The 26679-nt window shown below is 48.2% G+C and overlaps 1 protein-coding gene across 1 annotated transcript in view; it reads left to right on the top strand.

Moving 5' to 3' along the window:
• TG (thyroglobulin) overlaps positions 1-26679 on the top strand; it is a 256066-nt gene that overhangs the window by 44451 nt on the left and 184936 nt on the right. Inside the window, exons 22-27 of the mRNA XM_025870539.1 lie at positions 3614-3763; positions 8295-8465; positions 13863-13979; positions 14491-14606; positions 17847-17949; positions 22701-22892. Of these exons, the coding sequence (XP_025726324.1) occupies positions 3614-3763; positions 8295-8465; positions 13863-13979; positions 14491-14606; positions 17847-17949; positions 22701-22892 (849 nt within the window). The remainder of the gene's footprint in view (positions 1-3613; positions 3764-8294; positions 8466-13862; positions 13980-14490; positions 14607-17846; positions 17950-22700; positions 22893-26679) is intronic.

Raw genomic sequence — 26679 nt, forward strand, 5'->3', positions numbered from 1 at the left:
CATTAAGGAGAATCTCAGAGAAATTGTCTGGATTTCCCATTTTCCATTCTGGACAGCATTAACTTTCACTCATTCACTACAAGTTCTTTTAAGAGAGCTAGTTCTCCATGTTTTTTTTTTCCCCAAAGTAAGATGTTACATCTTGTTTCCTCCCTCCTCCCTTCCTTCCTTCTTCCCATCTATGCGTGTACCCATCCATCCAAGCCTTCAAAGCATAATTATGTGTTAAACACCAGGTTACATACTTAGGCAGGCCAAGGTCATAGCTCCGCTTTCAAAGAACTCACAGTCTGGTTGGGGAAGAGATAAATGAAAAGCCAGCTAAATGTCAATGTCAAAGTCTTTGACATCGCGGTCAGGGCGGTCAGGGAAGGCTTGCTGGGGTAAGCAGGGTCGGCATGAAGTCTTGAAAGGCACTTTGGAATCGCTGCTCAGGTAAGAACAGACAAGAAGTGGGGTGTGTGTGTGTGTGTGTGTGTGTGTGTGTGTGTGTGTGTGTGTGCGTGCACCCGTGCTGAGGGTACTACAGTGCTGAAGGGCATTCCGGAAGTGGAGATTGGTACAGGGAGTCATGAAGGTGTGGCTGTAAGGGGACAGTGCAGGTGGCTTATATGGCTGGAGAGTGGGGTGTGTGGGGATACGGCAGGAGGCACGCGCAGAGAGATAAGCAGGAGCCAGGGTGGGAGCAGCCTGGGGTCCGCAAGGGGTGGCCTGCAGGGGGTGCCGGGGGAGGATTTCACGTTGGAGGGTGACAGGACTGGGTATGGGGTTGAGCAGAGCAGGCTGAGGGGTGAAGGACTCTTATCCTTCTTCTCAGGTGTTTTTCTTCAGCAGAGACGTGTCTGTCATTGTTGGGGGCCCATGGGGACGGGTTGTCAGGAGTGATAGCATGACCTGGAAGTTTTGACGCTCTCAAACTCAAATCGGCCAAATTGTCTCATTTTGTGAAGGAGGGAATTGAGACCAAAGGGGTTTCTGATGAGTTTGTGGGGGGAGTTAATTGATGGATAAGCGCCAACCTGTTGCTGTGGACAGAGGGGGTCTTTGAGAGCCAGCACCTGCCAGGGGAGGGGTGAGGATATCAAGCCTCTGCCTCATGCTGACTTACACAGGGTTCCTGTGGGTGGGAAGGCTTTGACAGCACAGGTGGAGAGAAACAGGACACAGGTTCCTGGCGCATAGTCTCAAGGCCTACCAATTACTGAGCTTGCGACAAAAGTTCCCGCTCTCTTCCTCAGCCCCTCCACCCTTCGGCCCTTCCACACATTGGGTTTGGAAGCAGGACACCTCGAGCTGGCAGAAAAGGCTTTGTTTTCCTTCAGCAATGAATTTGGAGACTACTTGAAAAAATAGTCACAGTCCTGGGGTTAAAATACTCGAGATGATCAGTGACCTGACTCATAGGAGTAATGAAACCCCACTCTTTGAGGGAGGGTATTAATTCCTCAGGGCAGACCGGAAAACACATTGCTCAGTTTCCAAGCTGTGCTCGAGTTTCTGATTTACTCAGATGTGCCGAGTGCGTGTGCACACTGAGGTAGCTGTGGTTAAATCAACAGTGGCTCCACGTCCCACACGTCCATGCTTGCTTCTTTGTCAAGCGAAGGTGGTTGCACTGGTGGAAGGAGAGAAGGCTTTGGTTTGCAGGGAATGGGGCTCACATTCCACCTCTTTCACCTCACCTCCTGGTCCGCCTTGACTTTGAGCCCCAGCTGTCTCCAGTCTAGAAAGAGGATGGTACCTTCCCCATAGGACCTTGAGATGACACATTGAAACAGTCTGGCACCATGCTTGGCATAGCCTCTAATTTTACTTCTCCCCTGCCCTTTGCAGAAAAGTGTGCCAGGGAGTCATGCATGCATGTCCCAAGGCTCAGCCTCCTCATCTGCGAAATGAGGTGAAAATACTAACTCGCGGGCACGCTGTGGTCATGTCCATGAAGCACACAGCAGGGTGCCAGGCACAGAGAAAGTATCCTGAGAGTGGACAAGCTTCCAGGCCCCACCTTCACTGGGGAACAGCTCACTTCTTCTGGAAGTCATTTGGCAATCTCTTGGGAACACAACCCAGCACCAAGAAAGAAAGAAGAAAGAACCTCCTTTTCCCTCCCCTTCTCTGAGCCCTTAGACTCAGTGTGGGCCAAGTTCATGTACTTTTCTCAGAGCAGAGCTCCCGGACCCTAACTTGGAACTCTTATGAGATAGGCCTCTCTCCAGTTGGAGTTTCTGGTTTCTCAGCCCATGTCATATTAGAGGAAGCAAATTAGGAAAGACTGGCTGTCAGAGGGATAGAAAGCTCCGAAAATCTGCAGATTAACAAGGTAGCACTGGGAGGCGAGGGGTGAGGCCAGTGAGGTATCTAGCGGGCAAGACGCACGGAGGCCTCACTCTCAGGGTCACACTTGGTATTTCTGAGGAAATCAGAAACCCAACAACCCGACAGTGAAAGCCTCCATAAGTCCTGCGCCCCGGGCATCTCACCTCACCATGGTCCCAGATCTGAGCGATGCCATTGATGACCAACCGATAGGGAGAGGCCACATGAGTCAAAGGTGATGGTGCTACATTGTTGAGATTGTCTAGTTTGGGCAGAGTGGGTACTGAGGCTGGCTCCAAGGAAGGACTCCCTCAAGTATAAAGATAATACTGGGTGGGGGGATGGGTTAAGTAGGGGACGGGGATTAAGGAGTGCACGTGCCGTGATAAGTCCTGGGCGATGCAGGGATTAGCCGAATCACAATACTGTACACCTGAAACGAGTATAACACTGAATGTTAACTAACTGGAATTAAAATAAAAACTTAAAAAATTATGACCATTTACTGAGCACACATAAGAGTCTGGCATGATGACCTGTGCCTTTTGTACGTCATCACCGCATTCTCATGGGATGGTATTATTACCACTGCATTCCCATGAGAGGAGAAAATGGAGCCTCCAAGAAGTCCGAAGTCATTTAGGTATAGTGGGGAGAGGGACTTGAGCCAGTCTGGCTGACCCTAAAGTCTGTTCCCCCAGCTGGGCTCCGCCATGCCCCTCACTTACGACAGCATTCCCATGGTGACCGAGGGACGGACCCTCACTTTTCAGGTTGTTCTCCGACCTTGCCTCATGCCATTCTTCCCTTTGTCTATTAAGCTCTATCTTCATAGCTGGCTTTCTCTGGCTTTTTCCTTTCCATTCCTTAAAATAATCCAAATTCATTCCTACCCTAGGACTTTTGTCTTTGCGGTTCCCTCTGCTTGGAATTCTGCTCGCCTAGTTCTTTGCCTGGGGTGCTCCCCATCATTCGGTGTTAAGTGTCACCTTTCCGAGGGCTTCCTCACCAACATGCTGTCCTCTCCTGCCTCACTTTACCCATATCTGAAGTTCTGTTCGACACCCCTTATCCTACTTGCTTGTCAGCTCCTGGAGAGCAGGAACCTTGTCTACGGTTCCCACAGCTTAGCCTTGATTGTGGGAGCCTGGCATGTAGCAGATTCTCAATGGGTACTGGTTAAGTAACTGAGCTCTTGTGCTGCTGTTGGGATTTAGCATACCCTGTGTGTTCTGAGGTTACAACTACAAAGCAAGAGTCTTCTCTTTAACATCATTTTTCTGTTTATCTCTTCTAGTTAAGTGTCCTGAAGGAAGCTATTTTCAGAAGGAGATTTGTATTCCCTGTCCTGTTGGATTCTACCAAGAACAGGCAGGGAGCACGGCCTGCGTCCCATGTCCCATGGGCAGAACGACCATTTCCCCTGGGGCTTTCAGCCACGTGCACTGTAAGTTCTGCAGGGTCCTGGTGTGAAAAAGAAACTCTACAATGCAATGGGGACATAGCAGAGAGGCTCAACCTCAGAACTATTGAAATTTGGGGGCAGAACATTCCTTTTGGGGACTGCCCCATGCATGGCAGGATGTTTATTTAGCAACATCACTAACCCTTACCTATTATGTGTCAGTAGCACACCCTCCCCCTAAGTTGTAACAATCAAACTTTTCTCCAGACATTGCTGAGTGTCTCTTCAGTGGGGCACACAATTGCCCACCACGGAGAACCATTGGTTAGAGAGCAAAATAATCAAAGGGGCCCAACCTCTGAATGCCTGTGCTCTGCCAGGATCTAGGCCAGATGTTTTTACCTATGTTAGCTCGTTAAATCCCATCAAACCCCCCTCTGTGTAAATATCATTAGCCCAACTTTTACAGATAAGAAGGCTAAGGCTCAGAGCAGTAATTTAACCAAAGTCACTCAACTAGTAGGTGACGTAGCTGGTTTGATCTTGGCATTGTCTGATTCTGAAACTTCTGATTTTTGTAAGTCAACTTTATCAGATTGAGAAATGGAAGATATTTTCCACCCACAGTCATTACAAGTATATAACTCATATTCCCTTTCTGGCCCGACAAATTTGTCAGGACAGAGTGTACCTGTGGCCTTCCCCTATGTCATGTGATTTCACTTGGCCTACTTACTTGATAGTCACCTGGGTATTGTTGGGTTTTTCCTAGCAAGGACCCACAACTTGACTTGTTGCGTACATCTTTCCATGTCAGTCTGAAATCATGTTAACGTGAAGCAAACCATCAATGCTTTAAATCTGAATAGATTTTAGAATTTTAAAATAATTCATCCAAAGAGATCAGGTCACCTCCTCTGGTAAGTTTCCTTAGGAGAGCAGTGGTAATAGTGTGATAATTCTATAAGAAAGCCAAAGGGATTTCATAGGCCAGGAGTCTGATACTCCTCCTGGAGATTAAACTCTTCACCAGGAATGCAGAGTGTCCCTGACATCTAGACGTCACCCTCAGCTTGCAAACATTGATTCAGTCACAGGTTTGAGATGCCTTGCAGTGTTATCACACTTCTGGAGGAAAGCTTTTTGGTTTTTCTTTTTCTTTTTTTTTAAGATTTTATTTATTTATTTATTTGAGAGAGGAGAGAGAAGACATGAGCAGGGGGAGGAGCAGAGAGAGAGAGGGACAAGCAGACTCCACGCTGAGCCCAACGTGGGGCTCGATCCCATTACCCTGAGATCGTGACCTGAGCTGAAGTCAGACACTTAACCAACTGAGCCACCTGGGCGCCCCAGAGGAATGCTTTCTTAAAAAGGGATCAATGCAAAGTACTGATCCTTGTTTCTGGGGTGGCCGTGGAGGGGTGCTACAGAAATGGCAGGACCCAAGGGGGAGCCTGAGGCTTGGCACCAGGCAGACCCAGACTGTCCCCCCCTCTTTCCTACTGGCACTGTGACTGAGGCCATGCTTCGTTCCTTCTCTGAACCTCAACTTCCTTATCTATTAGATGGGGCCAATGATACCTCACCCATACAATGGTTATGACGCATGTCTTAATCAGTTCGGGCTGCTACATACAAATTACCATAGATGGGGTCGCTTCAGCAACCGATGTTTATGTCTCATGGTTCTGGAGGCAGGAAGTCCAAGATCAGGGCGCTGGTATGGTCAGGTTCTTGGTGAGGGCCCTCTTCCTGGCTATGCCTTCACGCGGCCTTTCCTTGGTGTGTGCATAGAATGAAGGCTTTCCTCCTGTGTCTTTCTCTTTTCATAAGGGCACTGATGCCATCATGGGGACCCCACCTTTGTGACCTCTTCTAAACCTAATTACCAGGGTCCTTCCTCCAGATGCCATCACATTGAGGGTTAAGGCTTCAACATCTGAATTTGGGGGGACACACACATTCAGTCCACAACAAAGTGGAATCCATTAAAATATTTAAGGTGAGCCATAAGATTAATCCCCATCCCGCTTTGGGGGTGAGCTCTGATTGTATCTCCATGCAGAAGTGGAAGGCTCTCATATCATCACCTCTCTCCTGGGTATCCTCCTTGAGTAACAGAATAGATTTCAGTGGATGAGTCTCCAGGGTCAGGTCTACACTCTGGGTATGTATGTATCTAAGAACATCTCCATGACTCATTAATATCAGCGTTCTGCCTGTTGTCTTGCCTGATCTGTGTTCTTAGATGGAATCATATGAAAGAGAAGCATGAAGCAGGAGGGTCTGCCAAGTTTTAAGTGATGTCAAGTGACTATAGGATTTCCTTGGTTTCTTTTTGCTGTTAGGCTAGCTCTTAGAATCTCAATTCCTCTACATAGCTGATACCCACATTACTCTTCTCACCCACAAATACTTTCCTCCTCTGTTTCCTAACCTTGCAAGTCTACTGGATGATTTTGGAGGTTCTGTTGATAACTGAGTAGCAATTTATTTGTTTATTTGTTTGCTTATTGATGCTTAAATTCATATATAGCATGTGTGGCCTGCAAAACATCCTATTTAAAAAGTAGCCTTTGTAATCTCTCCACCAAAAAGTTGTAATTAATCAATGGTTAGTCATATAACTAATAGTCTTAGAAGAGAGAAAGCTAGATGTTCTCAAGTCCTGGGCTGCATGAAAGAACATTTTCTACCTACTTCCCAGCCCTGGAGAGCCAAGTCAAGGTATTCTCTTTTGATATCATTTGTCCAAAATGTATTAAGTACCTTTTTATGCTAAGTTTTTATGGGATGTATGAAACAAGTAGAGATAAATTCCCTGTCCTCAGGGAGTTTAGAGTCTGAAAGGAAAAGAAGAAATGTAAGTATAGAGATAGAATGTGTGTAATTACTAATATAATGGAGATGATTGTTATGTGCTGTTATAGCAGCTAGCACCAGGTCTTGGACAAGTGAGGCTTAAACATGGGGCAGGTGGAGAAGAGAGACTTCTGGGCAGAAGAAATAGCTTAAGCACAGGAATAGAGTTATTTTTCCATGGATTCAGCTAGTATTTATTGATTTTTTTTTTGAGAAGGGTGTTTCTGGACCCAGTTCCTCTCTGTGTGTGTGTGTGTGTGTGTGTGCGCGCGTGTGTGTGTAGGAGGGGTTTCCCCACACGAACCATAAGCAATTTGGACACTATCCTCTCAGAGATAGTACCAGATCCCACAGGTTGAGGGCTCAGTCCTAAAAGACCGACGCCACCGTCCCCATCCTGTGTCCAGTCGAAAGCCCAGGCTACTACCTTGGGCTTCTGATGGACAAGCTATAAGCTGGAAGCTCCACCGACCCCCTCCACCGACCCCCACTGAGGCGCGGCTCATAAGTCCAGATTCTTATCTGTATTTCCGACCAACTGGCTATAAAGCCGAGGTTCCCACCGCCTCCTCCTTGGGTGTGATTAATTTGCCAGAGCAGCTCACAGAACTCACAGAAATGTCTTACTCAATAGATTGCCAGTTTATGATAACAGGATAGAACTCAGAAACAGGCAGGTAAGAGATGCTCAGGGCCTCTCGAGGCACATTGCTCTCCCCACTTCTCCACACGTTCACCAACCTGGAAGCTCTCAGAACCCCATTGTTCTGTGGTTTTATGGACATTTCATTACATAGGCAAGCTTGATTGAATCACTGGCCATTGGTGATCGGAGGTAAGGGAGAGGGACTGAAAGTTTCAATGTTCTGATCACATGGGTGGTTGTCTTGGCAACCAGGCCCCATCCTTAAGAGCAGTCCCAAAGTGACCTCTATAATGTGACAAAAGACACATTTATGGCTTTCACCGCTTCGGAAATGCCAGGAGTTTTCAGGGGCTGGGTGCCAGAAATGAAAGGAAGCCCAAATATATATTTCTTATTATAAATCACAGTATCACAGTGGGGGAACTTGTATTATGTGTCAGACACTGAGCGAGACCCTGGGATCCATTAGGGAGCAAAACCAGATCAGGTCCCTGCCGGCTTGGAGCTTCTCCGGAGGGGGAGGCGGGCAGGCGTCAAACCATTCATTCACACAGACAAATGAAAATAAAAACCGTGCTGCAGCAATGAGGAGAGGTGTGGATGGATGGGAGTATGTAACGGTCAGACGTTGGCAACTCGGGGCTTTCCTGGAGGAAGCAGGGATTGCGTCAAGGGCTGATGAGCGGTGAAGGGTTAACTCATTGAAGACCGAGGAGAACGAGCACCAGGATGTGGAACTGCATGAACAGAGCCTGTGTCTGAGATCCGGTGCATCCAAGAAGAAGGAGCGCTCCTGGCACTGAATGCAGTGTGGACTGTGGAAGCCCTGGGGCATGTGGGCCATTAGATGCATGCAGCCAGATCTCAGGGTTTAGTGGCCCCACAGGGCGCCTGGACATCATCCTTTGACCAAAGGGTGGGAACGCTGATGAGTTTGGAGCTGGAGAGTGTCTGGGTGAGACCGGTGACTTGCACATAGAATGTCAACAATGGGTACTGGGGGAACCCCGGGGGGAGGGGTCCCGGAAGCACATTGGTGACGAGGTGTCTGTGTCTCGGTTGCAGGTGTCACGGAATGTCAGAGGAGTGAGGCGGGCCTGCGCTGTGACCAGGACGGCCAGTACCGAGCCAGCCAGAGGGACAGGGACAGCGGGAAGGCCTTCTGCGTGGACAGCGATGGGCGGAGGCTGCCGTGGTCAGAGACAGAGTCTCCACTCTCCGACTCCCAGTGTCTGAGTAGGTGCTGGAGGTGAAATCGGCCACATGACTGGGGAGAGGGCACAGGCTCTCAGGGGCTTTCTAGAAGGGGAGAGACCTGTGAGCTGCATTTGTCTCTGACTTTTTATTGTGGAAATTTTTAATCTACGTAGGAGTTCAAAGAGGGATGAACAAGTAACCTGACACCTAGATCCAAAAATCGTTAGCATTTTCTCTTTCTTTTTCTTTCTCTCTCTCTCTCTCTCATTTATTTTTGATCTTTGGAAAGTAAATTTCAGACATCAGGAAACTTCATTCCCAAACACTTCAGTGTGTATGAGACATGAATTTAAAAATAATTAATGAGCTGAGTATCCCTTTCTTGTGGGCAGTGTGCCTCTGATAAGCTGGTCAACTTTTCTCTCTCGATTGGATGTTGTGGGAAGACTTGAATGCCAGTCCTGGTTCCATAACTTACTTACTGGGCGACCCAGAGTCAGTCGCTCAACTTCTCTGATCCTCAGTCACCCCAGCAGCCTCCTGACCCTGTAAGGGCCAATGCCATCCAATGAGGACAGTGAGGATTCATTGAACACCACCCTGTACCGGGCATAGCTATTCACTGAAATGATGGGTGGGAAAGCCCTGGGTGAACCGACACTTGACCTAGAATAGTAGGAGTGGGGTCAGAACTATGGTGATCTCAATGGTGCCCTTTAGCAGCTCTGTAGTCTGAGCAAGCCACTGACCTTCAAGACTTCCCTCACCTGTCAAATGGGCTGTTCATGCCTGCCTTGCAGGGGAGTGGAACGTGTTAGCAACGACATGACTGAACATGACTGAAAGAGATAATAAACATGTCAGCATGATGAGAAGCCTCAGGAATATTAGCGGCCCGTTTCCTCCTCGGTGAAGCAAGGAGCAGATAGGGGCAATCTGTAGGTTCCTCTCATTCTGACCTCTCCAAGTCTTCAGGGCTTTGCCCGACCATCCCACAGTCCTTCCTGCCTGAGGTCTGGCTGACCTTTGCACGCCTGACCAGGCAGAGCCAATGCTGGCTGCCCTAGGCTCTCAGATTTCTGTGTAAGGAGAGGGCCTGATGTACTTGGGCCTACTATGTGCCAGGCCAGGCCCCGGGCCAGGCAGTCATGGGTGAGCTTCACAGTGGTTCTGACGGGTTGCTACTAGTTTCCCCAATCATGTAGCTGAAGAAACTGAGGCAGAGAATATCTACATGGCTTACTTTCCTCACTAATCAGGACATAACATGCCTAGAATTTGAACTGGTGTGTATCCGACCCCCAAACCCATTCTTTCCATGACACCAATCTGCTTCTGCTTAGATATATCTGCTCCCTTATGAAGCACACACCTGCACACATACATGCACACTTGTACACACACACAAACACACACACACATGTGCGTAGCCTACCTGCTCTCTAGGGAAGTGGAGGCAGCTGATCACATACGACACCTGAGAAAATCCAAGTGAGGCATTTTCATTTTGCAATGCTCAGAGTAATCATTCCCTTCCTCAGCAAAGCGCTAACGAATCTTGAGTGTGTGTGTGTGTGTGTGTGTGTGTGTGTGCGCTTGTGTGCGTGCATGTCCCCTTGGATACACTGCAAGTCCAAGGAAAGTCTAATTCTTCTTTCCGGTATTCCTCTTCTTGGACAGAAACAGCAATCGGGGCGTTGAAGCTTGAAGGTGCTCTAGGCCACCGGGCAGGCTGACCTTAGGTGCCCTTCACCAGTGAGGGAGTTGCTGGCCACGGTGGGGAGCAGGTGGCTAGGCCCTGGGGACTCCTAGCTATTCGGGGATCATCACCTAAATGCTTGCCTTTGAACTCCACTCCTCTCTGCTTCCCTCTGAATGAATGCCTCAGCGCCCAGGGTTGGAATCTGCACTTGGCAAAGCGTTTCAGGCTTTGTTCAGCGCTGTGCTTGTCCAGAGCAGAAAGGACAGCTTCATCAGTGGTCCAGAAGTGTCTATGAGCAACACCCCAGCCGTGTCAACTCCGGTGATGCCTTCCCGAGGCTCTGGCTGACAAACAGCCTCCGGACTGGACCTCACGGTCTCTGGCTTCTTATGCAAAGCTCGGAGTTGCTGGTTTCCCTCTCTGGATATTCAGGAGGATTTCCATGTTAAGAAGCTGGGTCCCCACTGGGATGTCAGTAACCCCCTTCTTGGAATCCAATCGATTTAGCCTTTGAGAGGAGCTTCCTCTTTGGGAGTGGGCCTGCACTCCTTTTTTTTTTTGAGGTCTTTGTCCTCCAGAAAAAGCCCAGGGTAGAGGTCAGCTGTATCACCTGGGGGTGGCGGGGATTTGCCTCCTTTCCACCCGCTGTGTCCAGGCCTGGGTTTTCACCCACAGGCATTACTCCGGGCCCACCCTAGTCCTCCGGCTCCAGTGTGGGCCCCTCAACAATTTTTCTACGATGCTTCAGGACAGTCATTCTGCAAGACAGTTCTGTTTCTGCAGTGCCCCTTACCAGTCTTCAGTGGGCCTGTACTGCTCTCGGGATAAAGTAAAATCGCATACCTCACCCTCCTGTCTGGGTTCTAGCCTCCTTAGGTAATATGACCCTTTGGGGCTAGGATCCTATCTTACTTTTTGTTCTATCCCATGGTCGTTGGCACTTGTCGGCAGAATGAATGAGTTCCTGTAATTATCTGGGCCTCTTCAAAATTATTTCCTAAGGGCCACCAGGGATGGAGAGGCTCCCACCACCCTAATTCCCGCAGCCAGTTTTATGGGCTCTAATAAGGAGGCAGGTGTCCCCCCAGGGCGCCAAGGGACTCGGCACTTACTGGATTACTATCGTGTACCAGTTTTTCCGTGCTCTTCAATTTTATCCTCGCAACCATAAAACTGGGCTCTCAGAGATTGAAATGTGCGACAGGACGCAGAGCCGGTGAGGGGCGGTGGCGGGATTCGCCCGGGGGCTGACTCCGGTGAGCTGGTGCTCATGCCCCCCCAACATGCTACGTCCCTTTGTGGCGTTTTCCCCTCCATCTTCTCTATATTGCCGGTAGCAAACCCTTAGTTTACCCACAGAGTGAGTCGTTCACTCACTGACCTTGGCTGCTGGAAATATTGTAAGCTCATCTTCCTTTAATTCCAGATCCAGTTTTCTAATTCTGCTTCTTGCTGACCCATGCCCAAGACTTCATAGAGCATGTCAGATGCCCAGAGGGCTATGCTGGGATCTTTGTAATGTTTTCTCCAGGCTTTCTGGGGCTGCAATGATCCTGGCGGTCATTCATTCATTCTTCAGTGCATCTATCCAATGCACAGGGACCTAGTATCTCTGTCACTATGCCAGCTAGTGGGTGTTCAAATATTCTCAGAACATTGTCCTTGTCTTGGAAAGAGAAGGGCACATAAATAGCCGTGATCAAATGTGACTGTGCTCTCATGTGGACCCTCTGTGCTTTCCCAAGATATTTGCTAAGTCAAAATGTGGCACGTGGGAAATTGCACAACTAGACTGTAGAAATCTGCCAGCCAACACAATATTCTATGGAATTATTGGCAGTTCAGCGCCTGGATTGTTTCTGTTCTGTTTGGCAATGAGCTTCCTCACAGAATGCTATAACATGAAGATCTTCGTCACCAAGGTGTCCCTTTTGCGAGAACCAGCAGTTTGTCTAACTGAAGTGCTAAATTGACTGCATTTTCAGCCTCTGGGAAGACTTCAGTTGGAAACTGAAAGGCCTGTCAAATTTTGTTTAGTCTGCTACAAGGTTGTGAGCATCTGCCTATACCTGTTAAACTTTAGGGACAAAGAGCTGAATATGGCTTGGTGTCTGCTGGACTGGCGCTGGCATTCTCTACAAACAAGATAGTAAGGGGCATAAAAATAAAAAAATAAAAAGAGAGACAGAGAGAGAGAGAAAGATGAGAACAGAAGAGTTGAGTGTGGGCTGAGCCCATGAACTTGGCAACTTCAGTGAACAACATGGAAGGAATCCCTAGTAAAATTAGAATTTTTTTCTATATCAGAATTTGTGAAGGCTTAACACATGCTATTTCTCTTGTATTAGCATCCTCTCTCCCAAATGTATCCCAGAAGGAATAAACTTTTTTCCTGCACTTATTATGAAAATGGAGAAGAGATTGCTTTGGGTGGTCTTGAACTTATTGACATGATAAAAACCAGTCTAGACACAAGTCTGTTTTACACAGCAATAGAGGTGTATGAGAATGCGTGCTTATGTGCATGCTTGCAGTTCTATCTGCAAAAAACTAATGGTGGTGTACTTTGGAGCTTGGTTTTTGATAGTTATTTGCAAACCACTGATGACCCTGGACATTTTTTTGGTTTCAAAAATGAGTCTCATTCCTTGAGAGTTACCCGCAGTACTTTTCGCTTGGTGAGGAATGAGTTCTGAGTCTTATTGTCTTGAGATCTTACATTTATTTCTTTTCCCCTGTTTAGTGCCATGAGCATGTGTCTCTGTTATTCCTACCAGAGAAGAACTCAGGCATGTTGATGGTAGCTAGAGAAATAGATGCTGATATATCACTTAAGCAAGGGCTATCATGAAAATGCCTGAACCACAGGACATGTCTCAGATTGACGTGAACCCACCTGTGCCTGTTTTATTTGTCTTTTAAAAGATAACTTACCCAACTTTTGCATCCACATGGATGGGACTGGAGGAGATGATGCTAAGTGAAATAAGTCAAGCAGAGAAAGTCAATTATCATATGGTTTCACTTATTTGTGGAACATAAGGAATACCATGGAGGACATTAGGAGAAGGAAGGGAAAAATGAAGGGGGGGAAATCGGTGGGAGAGACGAACCATGAGAGACGATGGACTCTGAGAAACAAACTGAGGGTTCTCGAGGGGAAGGGGGTGGGGAGATGGGTTAGCCCGGTGATGGGTATTAAGGAGGGCACGTACTGCATGGAGCACTGGGTGTTAGATGCAAACAGTGAATCATGGATCACTACATCAAAAACTAATGATGTAATGTATGGTGATTAACATAACATAATTAAAAAAAAGATAACTTATCTCTTTCCAGAAGGAAGCAAAAATTGCTTTATGGAAAGAAAATTTTCAATTTTCAACAAAATAATTGTAAGATAATTAGCATTCGACGATCAGGACAAGAAAACATAAATTTGGATGGAAAATCCATATCAATGAGAAAAAATGAGTTGTAAGGACGAACATAATATTAAATTTTCTCCTTACCTCCTGACCATGAGGGAGCAGAAGGAGACATGATAACACGTAGCTCTCTGCATCAGATACGATGTAGCGTGCTGGAACTATTTTCAAAGGGAATTCTTCTCCTGGGGACCTCTGTGGGACCAAGAGCTGGGAAGGCTTTCTTGACCTGGCACTTTTCCTGGCTTCTCTGTAGAGGCCCTCTGCCCTTTAGAGTCAGATTTGATCAATCTGCTTTCCTTTCAGTGATGCAGAAATTTGAGAAGGCTCCAGAATCTCAAGTGATCCTCGGTGCCAATGTCACTGCGGTGGGTGTGTCCAAAGTTCCTGGCTCTGAGTCCCCCCTGCTGCAGTGCTTCATAGGTAAGGGGTGGTGGGGAGATGGGCGCATGCAGAAATAGGCTCTGCTGACCTCGGCATACAAATCGAATAAAACCATTGGAACCGTGATGAAAAATTACACTTTATCAGAACACGTGGTAAATCAATTGATTCCCAAAATGTACATCCAACTTGTGACTTCATGTCAGGGTTTATAATGCATCCACAATGTACCAAGAACGCAGTGGCAAACGTAAGGGAGCAGAGATGAAAGACATCGATTCCTTGTAGCCTTATTTGTCCTGGTCTCGAGAGCTATCTGCTGTAGCAACAGCAAGATTACCCAGAGAAGGGTAAAAAAAACTCTCATTTATTGAGCGTGTAGGTTTACAAGGATTGTTATGAGATCATAACCCTACAGTCTAGGAAGCTCACCGTTGTCCGTGTTACAGACCGAGTGTGTGTTTGGGTGTGTTGGGGGCAGGGCGTGGGGGCATGTGTCCGTCTGTCCTCAGTATCACCTGAGAGAGACAGGTGCCCGTGCTGTCCACAGACTGTGCTTTGGACGAGGCCTGCAGCTTCCTCACGGTGTCCACGGCGGGATCAGAGGTCTCCTGCAATTTCTATGCTTGGACCAGTGACAACATCGCCTGCACGACTTTGGTTCAGGTCAGTCTTGGCAGCTGTGTGGGGGCTCAGGGTCAGACATGCTCTGACTGAATGGACATCGGGCTTTGGGAAATGGAGACCGCAGTGGGCCGGCGAAGGCTCAGGATGCAGCTGTCCGTCTGAGCGAACACGATTATAGCTTAAAAAGAAAATGTTAAATATTAGTTTGAACCCCATGAAATGGCTGTGCCTGGGGCCAAGGCTGACAATTTCACTGTGACCATGAATCAGGACAGAAGAGGGTGCAGAGAGAAGCAGTTGTCGTAACTTTCCAGCTCCTAGCCACATGCAAATCTCGTTTTACTCTTCCAGTTTCTCATGGAAACTTCTAGAAAATGTCTATGTGTTTATAAGCATCCTTTTTGGTTTGTTTAAATGTTAATAGCTTATAATACATATTCTTTTCTACCTTGATTTTCTCACATAATGCTTAACTTTCTGTATGTTTAAAATGAACCTTGTTCTTTTTAATGGCAGCATACCAATCCATTCTACTGATGTATGTAATTTATTTCACATTTTAAAAAAGATTTTATGTATTGAGAGAGAGAGAGCATGAGCAGGAGGAGGGGCAAAGGGAGAGAGAGAGAGAAAATCTCAAGCAGGCTCCACCCCCAGCATGGAGCCCGATCTGGGGCTCGATCTCACAACCCTGAGATCATGACCCGAGCCAAAATCAAGAGTCAGACACTCAACTTACTGAGCCACCCAGGCGCCCCTTTATGTCCCATTTTTAAGGACATGTAGATGTGTTAGCAGTTTTGCAACATCACCAACACTGGTGAATCACATGCCCTTTGCACATGCACCTGTGCAGGGGTGTGAGTGTGTGTTCATAAGTGACATCCCAGAAAGGGCATGGAAGGTGGACCCCTGAATTTTAGGATTCGAGCCAGGGTCTGTAGCTGCAGGAGCCAGAGAAGAGACAGGGAGGGGTCTTGGACTGAATCCCAAGCCTGTCAGTTTGGGGCTGTTAGGCCATGTGCCACTTCCTAACCTCAGACTCCTCGTCTGTAACGTGGAGGCTTGACCTCACAGGCTTCTGGTGAGGATTGGAGAAGCTAACACAAAACACACAGTCATCGAGGCAACGTTAGCTCCTTTGAGTTTAAAGGTTAAAATGTTTTGGGGAAGATGACTGTGCCTTTATTTTTTCTTGCTGTCATGACTGAGGCCTGTCTTAAGATCTATCAGGGGGAGATAGAGCGGGTGGGTGGGGAGGGAGGTTAGGCTCTCAGGCTGGTGACAGCGAGCCGGGACCCATAAGCATTAACGCCATTAGACAACGCAGACCAGCTGGATTTATTTGTTATCTGGGCTTTCCAGATACCTCACCTTGGCTGGTCTGTGTCAGTGTGATTCTGCTGATGGGACACCTCTGTCCACACTTCCCATAGGTACTTTGTGGTCGAGGGGGTCTAAGGTCCCAGTCAGTGACACTGCTCCCTGGACAGCTGCCAAGACACTGGGAATCTCTGACCCAAGGAAATTCTACTCCTCTCTTTCCCTAAGGGATCAGATCCGGCTTATAGAATTATTAATAACAAAAATAGCCGACATTTACTGAGCGCATATAAGCACCTGGCATTTCTCTGAGCAAAACTATTGGATTATTGGTCATTTGAGCCTCTGATGCCCTGACCACTGCTTGCTTAGTAAGTATGGATTTTAGTCTACAAGAAATAAAACACTTCTTCATTAAAAAAAAAAAAAAAAGGCAAAAAGGGAATGAACTCTCCCTCCAACTCCCCACCCTGGGAGAGACAGCCTGTCACAGGGCATGTTAAGGAGGTGCCTCTGGAGCCAGGCTGTCCTGGGTTCGGGTCCCAGCCCCACTGCTTGCTGGTTGCTCTTTGTCTCTTGGTTCCCCAGAATCTTCATCTACGATACAGGGTCGTGAGTGGCACCTGTATCTCCCGGTTCTTGTGAGGACTGAGTAAAGCCATACATAGAAAAGCTCACAGGACGGTTTCTGCCTCAGAGAACGAGCTCAGTGACTGTTACGATAGTTGTCACACTGTTGTCAGCATCGCTAACAGCCTGGCTGTTAGCGATGTGTCAGCCATCACAGGGCTCCCTGCAGGACCGGGGGCTCTCAGTGCCATCCTGAGGCATGGGGGTCGGGTGTCGAGCATGGATCGTGAGTGATGTGACAGGTCCACGCCACCCAGTGCTGAGGCGATGGTGCCAGGTGCTGCCCTCAGGCTCCCCCGCGCCTGTGCCCGGGTTAGGTTTGGGGTGTGGAAGGGACTCTCGACCAAGGCAGGAACCCCGTGCTTTGGGTGTAGGCTGCAGGGGTATGGTCCTTCTGGCACTTGCCTCTCCCCCTCCAGGCCTGACCACACACGGGGCGGGGGCGGGGTGCTCTAGTCTGGGACCTGCCACCCACGCGCTTCTCACAAGTGCAGGACTCCCCCCTCTCAGGGCCCTCTCCCCTCCCCAGCCTGTCACCCTCCCACTGAGCTCAGGTCTTCTAAAACGGAAGAAGGGCAGAGCCTTCAGATAGCTTTGTTTTAGCGCCTGCCCTTCGAAGATTCCCTCGGCCGGGAAACTCAGTTATGCAGCTTTGAGGGAAGGGCAGAACACTGGGAACCAAACACAAATTGATAAAAACAGATTTATCCTGCCCCCCCTCAACACACACACAGCAGGAGTGCTAGAAAGAGTCAGAAAGAGAGATCGGAGATTAGCGAGGAAGGCAAGGCCTTTGGACGTCTGACCTCAATTCCAAGCTTACGAAACTTCTTTTGAGCCTCACTGGATACAAACCACATCTGTAAGGACTTCCATGAGCTGATTCCTGCCTCTCTCTCGTCTCTGAGAACCACAGGCTCTGGTCCTCAAAATACCACAGAATTCTTTGGCTTCATTTCTGCCATATCCTTGGCTTAACATCCTCCTTTTATTTCCAACTGATGAACTCCTACTCATATGTCAGTACCCACCCAGATTCACTTTTTCGGGGGAACTTTTCTAGCGCCCCCTTCTCAATAGAATGAATCATTCCCTCTTCTACAATGACCTCCTCTGGAATTCTATGTGTCTTTGCAGCTGACCCTCTAGGCTGGACTTTATTGCTTACATGTCCGTGTGCTCTGAAAGACTGGGAGAAACAAACGGGCAGGAATGTTCTCTTTTTTATCTTTGTAGCCCGTGTCTAGCCATGGTTAGCGTTGGATAAATGTTGGTTGAATTGAATTGGCCATCATGAGTAATAATGCAGCCTCTTTCCATCTCCAGCTTCAAGACACATTGGGGAACTCAGAGGCCACCGGTTTCGGAAGCCTTAGGTGTCAGGTGACGGTGAGGAGTGGGGACTCTCCGGCTGTGTATCTGAAAAAGGGTAGGTTGGTCGAGCTGGGTGGCTTGGGGCCTCAGTGGCTTAACTTGACTGGTGTTGGGGCTGCTTCCTAGCAGGGCACGTGTAGGGAGGGGCCACACTGCCCCCAGCCCGAGGCCTTCTCACAATGGTCCAAATCTCCAAGCACCCCCCACCCCACCAACTCTGCACAGGGCCTCCTGCATAATATGCTGCACTGTGCATGTCTACTACTTGCGGGGCTTGTGAAAATGCAGAAGCTGAGTCAATACATCAGGGTTGGGCCAGATTCTGCCTTTCAGATAACCTCTTGGAGATGTCAAAGCTGCTGGCCCCAGGGCCATGCTTTGAGTAACAAGGGTGGATCATATCCCACAGTTTACAGCTCACTTCCCCAAACAGCCTTCGCCCACCCTCACAGAAATTCTCGGAGGAAGGCAAGAAAGGGTTCATAGCCCCTGTTTTACAGATAAGGAAACAGAGGCTCAGAGAGATTAGAAGAGTTTCACAGGGTCATACTCTTAATAAATTGGGGAGGTGGGTTTGAACCTAAGTGAGTCTGAATTCCCCTGCACGGCTTCACGGAGTGGGGACAGGGAAGCCTGTCCTCATCGGCCCTGGCCCACTCGCCTCCTGCCTTCTCTCCATCAGGCCCAAGAGAAGGGCCAGCAGCGCCGGGAGCGCGAGCCCTGGGCCTCGTCTAGGCTCCCCACAAGCTGGGAACCTTCTCTGGTCGCTGCTCTCCGGGCCCTCCTTCCCTCGTTTCAGGGTGAGGGTGCTGGAGCTGGCCTGCTTGCACTGGCCCCGCTCTGCCACTCACTGGCTGTGGCCAAGGTCCTTGACGCTCTCTGGGCTTCCATTTCGTTACTAGTAAAATCAGAGTCACAAGTGAACTGAGGAGAGTGGGAGATTTGGAGGGAGGTTACCTGTGCTTTTAGAGCAGCGCACCATGTTGGGTAAATGGCAAGGGCAGGAGACTTCTGAGACGGTTTTCGTCTGGTGGACACAGTTCCTCATGATCCGAGGTAAGGCCGTGGAAGGATGGCAGCCCGGCATATCGGACCGAGGGCCTGGGTGTTGGCATGGACTGTCTGTAGCTCAGGTGGCCTGGCTCCCGGCAGCTTGAGACGGCAGCAAAGAGCTGGCAGCACGTAGAGAGGGCTCCACGGCCCAGGTACCGAGCCTTGGGGGCGGTCGGCAGCCCACGGCGGAGACAAGCGCCCGCGGGTTGTTGTCTCTGGCCCTTCCTTCACCTAAGGCCTCCATTCTGTCTGAGGGCAGGGCTCCCCTGGGAGCGTCTGGCAGAACTGGGATTTCTCTCATCTGTGGCCAGGGGAATTAGAATTCCTGCCCCAGTGTTTATTCCAATTATTATTGTTATTATTTTAACCATTTAAAAATAATAACAGAGCATAGAGATTTTTGTTTTTCTAAAAAGGAAAACCAAAATCAAACAAGTAACCACTCCCCCAAATGTTCTTTAAAACCAATCCTTGGCCTTTTATCACATTTTTTGAAAAAGTCAGCTCCATTTCCTTAGAAGTGCTTTTTCTTATTTGTTCTCATCTCCTGAAAGTTTATACTTTGGGAAAAATTGCAAGGGAAATTGAGAAGCTCCCTCGCTGCCAAACTAAATCAATGCAGAACTGGTTTTCGTTTTTTGTTTTTTTTTGGTTTTTTTGTTTTTGTTTTTTTGCTTTTTTTTTTTTTTTTTGCTTTTTTTTTTTTTTTTTTAAGCAGAAAATGCACATACTCAGCCATTCTGCATCCTAAGATAGCAAGCAGAGAAGGGAGGGTCAGACTCCTGCCTCCCTACCTCCTAGCACCATCTCTGCTCAGGAAACCACTGCTTTAGTTTACATGCTGTGAGATAGGGATCAAATGTCACCGGTGCAGAGGACTAGATGCAGTTTTTGAAAGCCTCCTGTGTCAGTGGCACATGGTAGAGGTAGGCAGGCACACGCATTCACAGCCTGACCTTAAGTGATCTGGAAGACAGGACGCCTTGATCCATCTTCTAGGTCCATCCTGTCTACACCCACTTAAAAATCTGTGGCCTGGAACATGGACGAGCAGCCATGTGATTTTTCAGACTCGAAGGAAGATAGTGCTGGAAGGTTCCTTCCTGATTGCCTAGCCCAACCCCCTCGTTTCACAGATGAGGTCCAGAAAGAGGAAGTGTCTTTCTGCCGCTCCATCAAGGTGGAACCGGGGACTTCAGGGCACAACCTCGCCCAGCTCTGAAATGTCCCCCAGACCGGCTCCATTATCTAGGACTTGACCATTGTGTGGATCTGCTCAGCATTGGCGCTTCTCATAACTATTTACTGAGTACCTGCCATGTGATAACGCACTTTGGCAGGCACTGTGGATGCAGGTGTGAGCACACCAGACAGAATCACCGACTGGTGAAGGAATTGATCCAGCAATAAGATCACTTCCGAGGGTTTTAGGTGCTTTGATGAGGCTGAAACAGGACCATGGGATAAAGACGGACATGGGCTTCCTGGAACAGTCAGGTTCACGGAGACAGGAAGTAGAACAGTGGTTATGAGGGGTGGCTGGGGGAAGGGGATGGGCAGCTAGTGTTTGATGGGTGCAGAGATTCATTTCGGGATGAAGCAAAAGTTCTGGAGTTGGATGGTGGGGATGGCCACACAGCAGTGCGAACGTATTGAATGCCATTGAACTATCCACATTCAGTGGTTAAAATGGTAAATCTTATGTTACATATATTTTATCACAATTTAAAAAGGAAAAGAAAGATGAACATTGATTGCGGAAGGTGGGTCAGGGAAGGAGCTTCAGAGGAGGGGATATTGGAACTGAGACCGAAGGAAGAGGAGGATTCTGCTCAGGGCAGGAGGTCCTCCGTGCCGGGCAATGTGGAGGATGCCAGGGGCTGCTGAGAGAGAGCCCTATAGTCCAGGGCTGTCCCGTGGACCTTTCTGCAGTGATGGGAATGTTCTATGAAACTTTGCTGTCCAAAGTGATACCCAGGGGCCACACGTGGCCACCAGGACTTGGAATGTGGCTACTGCAACATGAACTTCGGTGAACTGAGACAGATATTGAAATAGACACATATGGCCAGTGACCACAGCGCTGGCCAGCAGGGCATAGCTCTGGGGAATCTCAAGCTGGTGGGGGAAGCAGACACTGACTCAAGTAGCTTAAAGACAGGGTGAAGGATGATAGAGCATTGAGATCTAGGGAGAGAGAAATGAATTCTAACTGGAAAAATCGGGGAGATGGACCCTTGAAGTTAGGCTGGGTTTTGGTGAAGGATGGGCTGGGGCCTTGCAGGCATAGTCAGTGACAGGACAGTCAGGCTGAAAGGGTGGAGGGAGCCAATGTTAGGAGGAGAAGAAACAGCTTTCTGGAGACCTGCACAATATCTGCTGAGCATCAGCTAAATCCCAGGCTCATTGCTCAGCCTTTTAATGTATGGTCTAGCTTTTCATCTACTCAACATCCATGAGGATCACATACTATCATCCCCATTGAACGGATGGAAAAGTTGAGGCTCTGAGATGCTGTAGGGATTTGCCCTCCAGTCTGTCTCATTCTGCAGGCCATCCTATTGGGTCCCACACTGTAAGCCTCTCCACAACTTCCAGGTGCATGAGTCGGTTAAACCCTGGTGAACAGCTGGGTCGAGAGGAGGTCCGGGTGGTGAAGGGCACAGACTCTACATCCCTCCTGCCACCCACCAGCTGTGTCAACCTAGGCATGACCGTTCATTCTCTGTCCTCACATGGGAAACGGCCATAATAACAGGACAGACATTTTGGCTATATAAAAAATATTTTGACTATATATATATATATATATATATATATATAGACACATATATATCTCCCTGGAAAAATCTCCTCTTTGCAAAATGATGCTCTAAAAATAACAGGGCTTATGGGAAAACTAGAGTTAGGGACAGGCAAAACCCAAACCTCACCATTTTTAGCCAGAGGACTGACAACAGCGATCACAATCCTATTTAAGATGCTAGCAGAATTTTTAAGAAGGACATACTGAATCCATCACAAAGAAATGTTATAGTAACTTGTAAAAGAGTCACAGAGCTTGACATAGGAGGTTGTTGGGAAGGGGGCAGTCAGCTGAGTTAGGCAGGGGAAAATTGCAGTTGTCACTTTGAAGACAGAGAAGGTGGCCAGTCTGGGGCCAGGGGAAGAACGTGGGCCGCTGAGCACTGTGTACAGTTGCGAGTTTCTTGTAGCTTGCCGCCCTCCGCGGTGTTTGTGTGTGCTGCATTCACCTGTTGTTTGATGGCACAAGGCAGTGACGTGCTGGGAAAACCATACATCAACCGATGTGCCTTCAGTTTGAACCACAGAAACGCACACGGTAGCAGAACGGGCTGAACCTAACTCACATGGCGGTGAAAACAAATTGAGGTCAAGTAGGCAAAGCATGTGTCACTGTGTCTGTGTATACAGTTAGAGCTCAATAAATGTTTTCTGGCAATAATAAAAATAATAATAAATATCACCTCGCCACACACCCCTCTTTAGTCCATCAGAGGTGTGGTGGGCGTCTGTCCAGGTCTGCTCGCTTGGGGTCAGGACCCTGGGGAGCTCCATGCTCTCCATGCACGGGCGATCCAGAAGTTTCATGGTGTAGAGAGTGTCTCATCTTGGACTTCACACTGCCTCTAGCCCAACCAGAGGGTCCACTGTCATATGACCAGTAAACTGTGGTCAACTCTGAAAGGTTTTCAGATATTTAAAAAAATTTTTTTCTGCCTTTTCCCCTAGGCCAAGAGTTCACCACAACGAGTCAGAAGAGCTTCGAGCAAACGGGTTTCCAAAACACGCTCTCCGGAATGTACAGGCCCGTTGTGTTCCCAGCCTCAGGAGCCGATCTGACGGGGGCTCATCTCTTCTGTCTTCGGGCATGTGACCGTGATGCGTGCTGTGACGGCTTCATCCTTGCCCAGGTGCAAGGAGGTAATTCATGTGACAGTGAGGACCGGGACCCTCCAGTCCCAGGACCCGTGGTCTGACAAAGGAACCAGCACGGTCGCCAAAGCCAGGATATGCAATGTGGGGACTGCATGGGGAGGTGCGGGCATGAGGTAACCACTTAGTGTATGCAGCCCTGCAGGTGCTTTTTATTGTAAGAATAATTGGGAAGCTACTGAAAGTTTTAAGTGAAGGAATGACATGATCAGATTTGAATTTTGAAGCATTGGCTTGAGGTTGCAGAAGGTAATGGGTGGGGAGTTGGAGCAGATGTGGGGTTCATTTAGGAGCTACCTCTGCAGTCCAGGTGAGGGGGAGTGGCGGGGGCTGGGGTGATAGCGGTGGAGATGGAGAAAAGGGTCAGATTCAAGGTATCCTCAGCAGGCAAAACCAGAGGACCGAAGAAGGGGAAACGTGTCAAAGACCTTTCTTGACGATCCAGCTTGTTCACCTGATTGGATAGCTTGTTTGTGTGGTGAATAATGGAAGATACCAGATGTCGGGTTTGCTGCTGGGGAAGGGAGATTTGGGAAGGTCATGAGCCCATTTACAGTGTGCCAAGTTTGCAATGCCTTTAAGACATTCACAAGATGAGGACTAAGCTTTTGGGTACAAAGATCCAGAGCTCAGAGTGGGAGTCCAGGTGGGAGATAGAGATGCAAGGATTCCCAGCATTGAGGTGGTATCAGAGCTGTGGGTCTGGGTGGGATTTCCTAGGAAGAGGGTACAGGGTAAAAAGGTTGTGGGGGAGGGGGTAATCCTTAGTGAACACCTACATAATGGGGAGGACCTTCAAAGAAGATGGAGAATTAGAGTCCAGACATCCAGGAGGAGTCCCAGGAGGGTGTACATCATGGAAACAGTGGTGGGGAGGGTGGGAAGATGAAGGAAGGTTGTCCACAGATTTGAATGCTGCTGAGAGTTCAAACAAGGTGTTTACTGAAAATGCTGAGGTTAGGTCACATTTGTCTGTGGGGCTGGATGAGAGCGTGCTGTTGGAGGGGTAGGGCAGGAGCATGGACTGGACTGAGTTGAACTCTAAAATCCCTTTTAGTTTTAATGCTCTGTGATTATATGATGTGCATTCGTGTTAGTGTTTAGATAAGCGAAAGTATATATAGAGAGATAGATATCATACACACACACACACATGCACACAACACGCACATCCATATAAACACATGTATGTATGTATGTGAAACATTGCAGATCAAATCTGCAATGCCTTCTGCCTTCTTCTCTGAGGACATGACAATTCCTCCACATGCTCTGTTACTTACCAAACCATATGGTTTTTCAAGTTGGAAGGTCGTTTTCCTCAGAATCATATATAGAAGAATTAGTTTGTTCCATGGAACAGTAAGCCCGCAAAATCCTTGTTTCCATGACATTTCTGGCTTGCAGCTCGCTTGCTTTTCCCTCCAAGTGGAACCTGTGATCCCTGAATTGTGTTGAGCTGAACGGCCCCCTCACCACGCCGCAAGTTAAGCTCTCTTGGGGACGCACATAAAACACCGGGCAGATGTCTTTCCCAGGCTTGTATGATGGGCAGATCTGGAGCTTTGAATCAGAAAGCTTTGGCCAGATCTGCCAAATTGACCGGGGACAGACTCCTGCTCCGTCCTTTTACCCTGGTCTGGAAAGTCACTTAACTTTCTGGTAGATTCCCCTCCCTGCTTTTGCCTCCTCCAACCTCCACTTCCTAAGTGGCTTTGTTTCCACTGATTATTGAGGACAATTCATGAGGCTCCTGTACCTACCTTTCAGTGGGGTTCCGAGAGACTCAGGTGACCCCACGGTTCCCAGGAGCGTAATGGAAGCTGGCAAGACGGGATCCGCAAAGGACTCGAATCTCTAGCTGGCACCTGTCTCTCAGATACACAGAGTTCTCGTTGCCTTTTTAGCATGAAAGAACAAAGCTACATGGGTTTCTCTTCCAGGGTCTGAGAGCAGAAGGAAAAATACACTCGCCTCTTGTTTAATTCCATGATGCTGTTTCCTGCCTTGGGAGAGGGCAGCCACGGGGTGCAGACTTCCTCTGGGCTCTCAGCGGGCTCTTAGGCACCCCTGCTACCCTGGTGCTGAGAGGCTCAGCCTGCGGGCCCCCCTGAGGCCCTCGCTGCCTGCTGGCCATTCCTCCGGTTTTCAGCTGGGAAAATCTTTCTCCTTTTCTGTGCCTCTGCTTCCTCATCTATGAAATGGGAAGTGGTCTAATCAGGTCAGGGATTCTAGAACCCAGCTGCGCACCAGAATCATCTGTGGTGCTGTTGACAAATGCCAATTCCCGAATGTCACCACCTCCCACCCCTACAACCTATCGAGTCAGAAACTCTGTGGTTGGTGCTGAGGAACGAGCATTGTCAAAGCTCTCCCTATGTTGTTGATAGAATCAGTCCGAGGCCCTGGTTTGAGAACCAGCAGTCAGAGGACCTGTAAGGTGATTTTTTACGCAGAGATGCTGCTGCTGATTTCTTATCACCTGCGGGTTGAAAGTGGCCAGTGGGAGGGAGAAGGACAAGACTTCAGATTCATCTGAGTCATCTATTTGGGGAAATTTTGGTGAGGGATGAGTTTGCAACTCTTATCTGGATTTAGGCATAAATTAGGATAAGGAAGGGAATAGGGTTATGGGGTGACAGATTTCCTATTTTTTTCAGGAGAATCTGAACAACCATACTACTTAACGGGATTACTTATTGAAACGACATATAAATTATCTAATTTCTACATCTCAGTAAATTTGGGCAATTAACTTATATGAGACTCGGTTTCCTCACCAGTAAAATGGAAATAATAATGTCGGTAAGAATTAAGGGGATTAACATATTTAAAGCACTTACCACCATAAGTGACTGGCACAGCGCAGACATCTGAAGCATTTGAGTTGCCTACCTTACCTCACTAAAACCGCTGTCGTTTCTGCACGGAGCACTGGGTGTTATACGCAAACAATGAATCATGGATCACTACATCAAAAACTAATGATGTATGGTGACTAATATAACATTAAAAAAAAAAAAAAAACACTGTCAATGCGCTTAGCTCGGGATAGGTCTTCCTGAGCCGAAATAAAGTCGTAACTTCAGTGAAGCTTTTTAAAAATTAGGACATGTATTCAAAATTAGGAAATATAGGGGTGCCTGGGTAGCTCAGTCGGTTAAGCCACCAACTCTTGGTTTTGGCTCAGGTCATGATCTCAGGGTCCTGAGGTCGAGTCCCACAACAGGTTGTGCACTGAGCGGGAGTCTGCTGGAGATTCTCTCCCTCCACCTCTGCCCCTCCTCCCTGAGCGCGCTTGCTCTCTCTCTCTCATACTAATAAAACTTTTTTAAAAAAATCTGCCTTTATAAAAAATTAGTCTAATAAAAAATTAGACAAAACAGTCTAGTGCCTCCCCAGTTTTAGATTTCTCTCTGCATATCCCAGACATGGGGGGCACATGGCCTATGCTTGAATGCATCCAGAGACAAGGAGTTCACTTCCTAATAGGCAAGTGCTATTGGTGCAGAGCTCGTGGTTTTTCCTAGTTCCTTACTTGGAATCTGAGTACTCCTTTCTGAGTCCCTTCAAAGTTGATGTGCGTGTGCACGTGTGTGTGTGTGTATGTGTGTGTGTGTGTGAGAGAGAGAGAGAGAGAAGGAAAGAGAAGAGAGACAGAAGCTTCTGTTTATTTGCTTGAAGCCTCAAAAAGATCACTCTGTGGGATAGGAGGTAAAGAATGAGGACAGAGGACTCTGGCACTAAGACCCCCAGTGGTATTGAAGACACCGTT

The sequence above is a fragment of the Callorhinus ursinus genome, unplaced genomic scaffold (assembly GCF_003265705.2).
Source record: "Callorhinus ursinus isolate GAN/ISIS: 27379988/994484 unplaced genomic scaffold, GSC_fseal_2.0 scaffold5, whole genome shotgun sequence".
Taxonomy (NCBI): domain Eukaryota; kingdom Metazoa; phylum Chordata; class Mammalia; order Carnivora; family Otariidae; genus Callorhinus; species Callorhinus ursinus.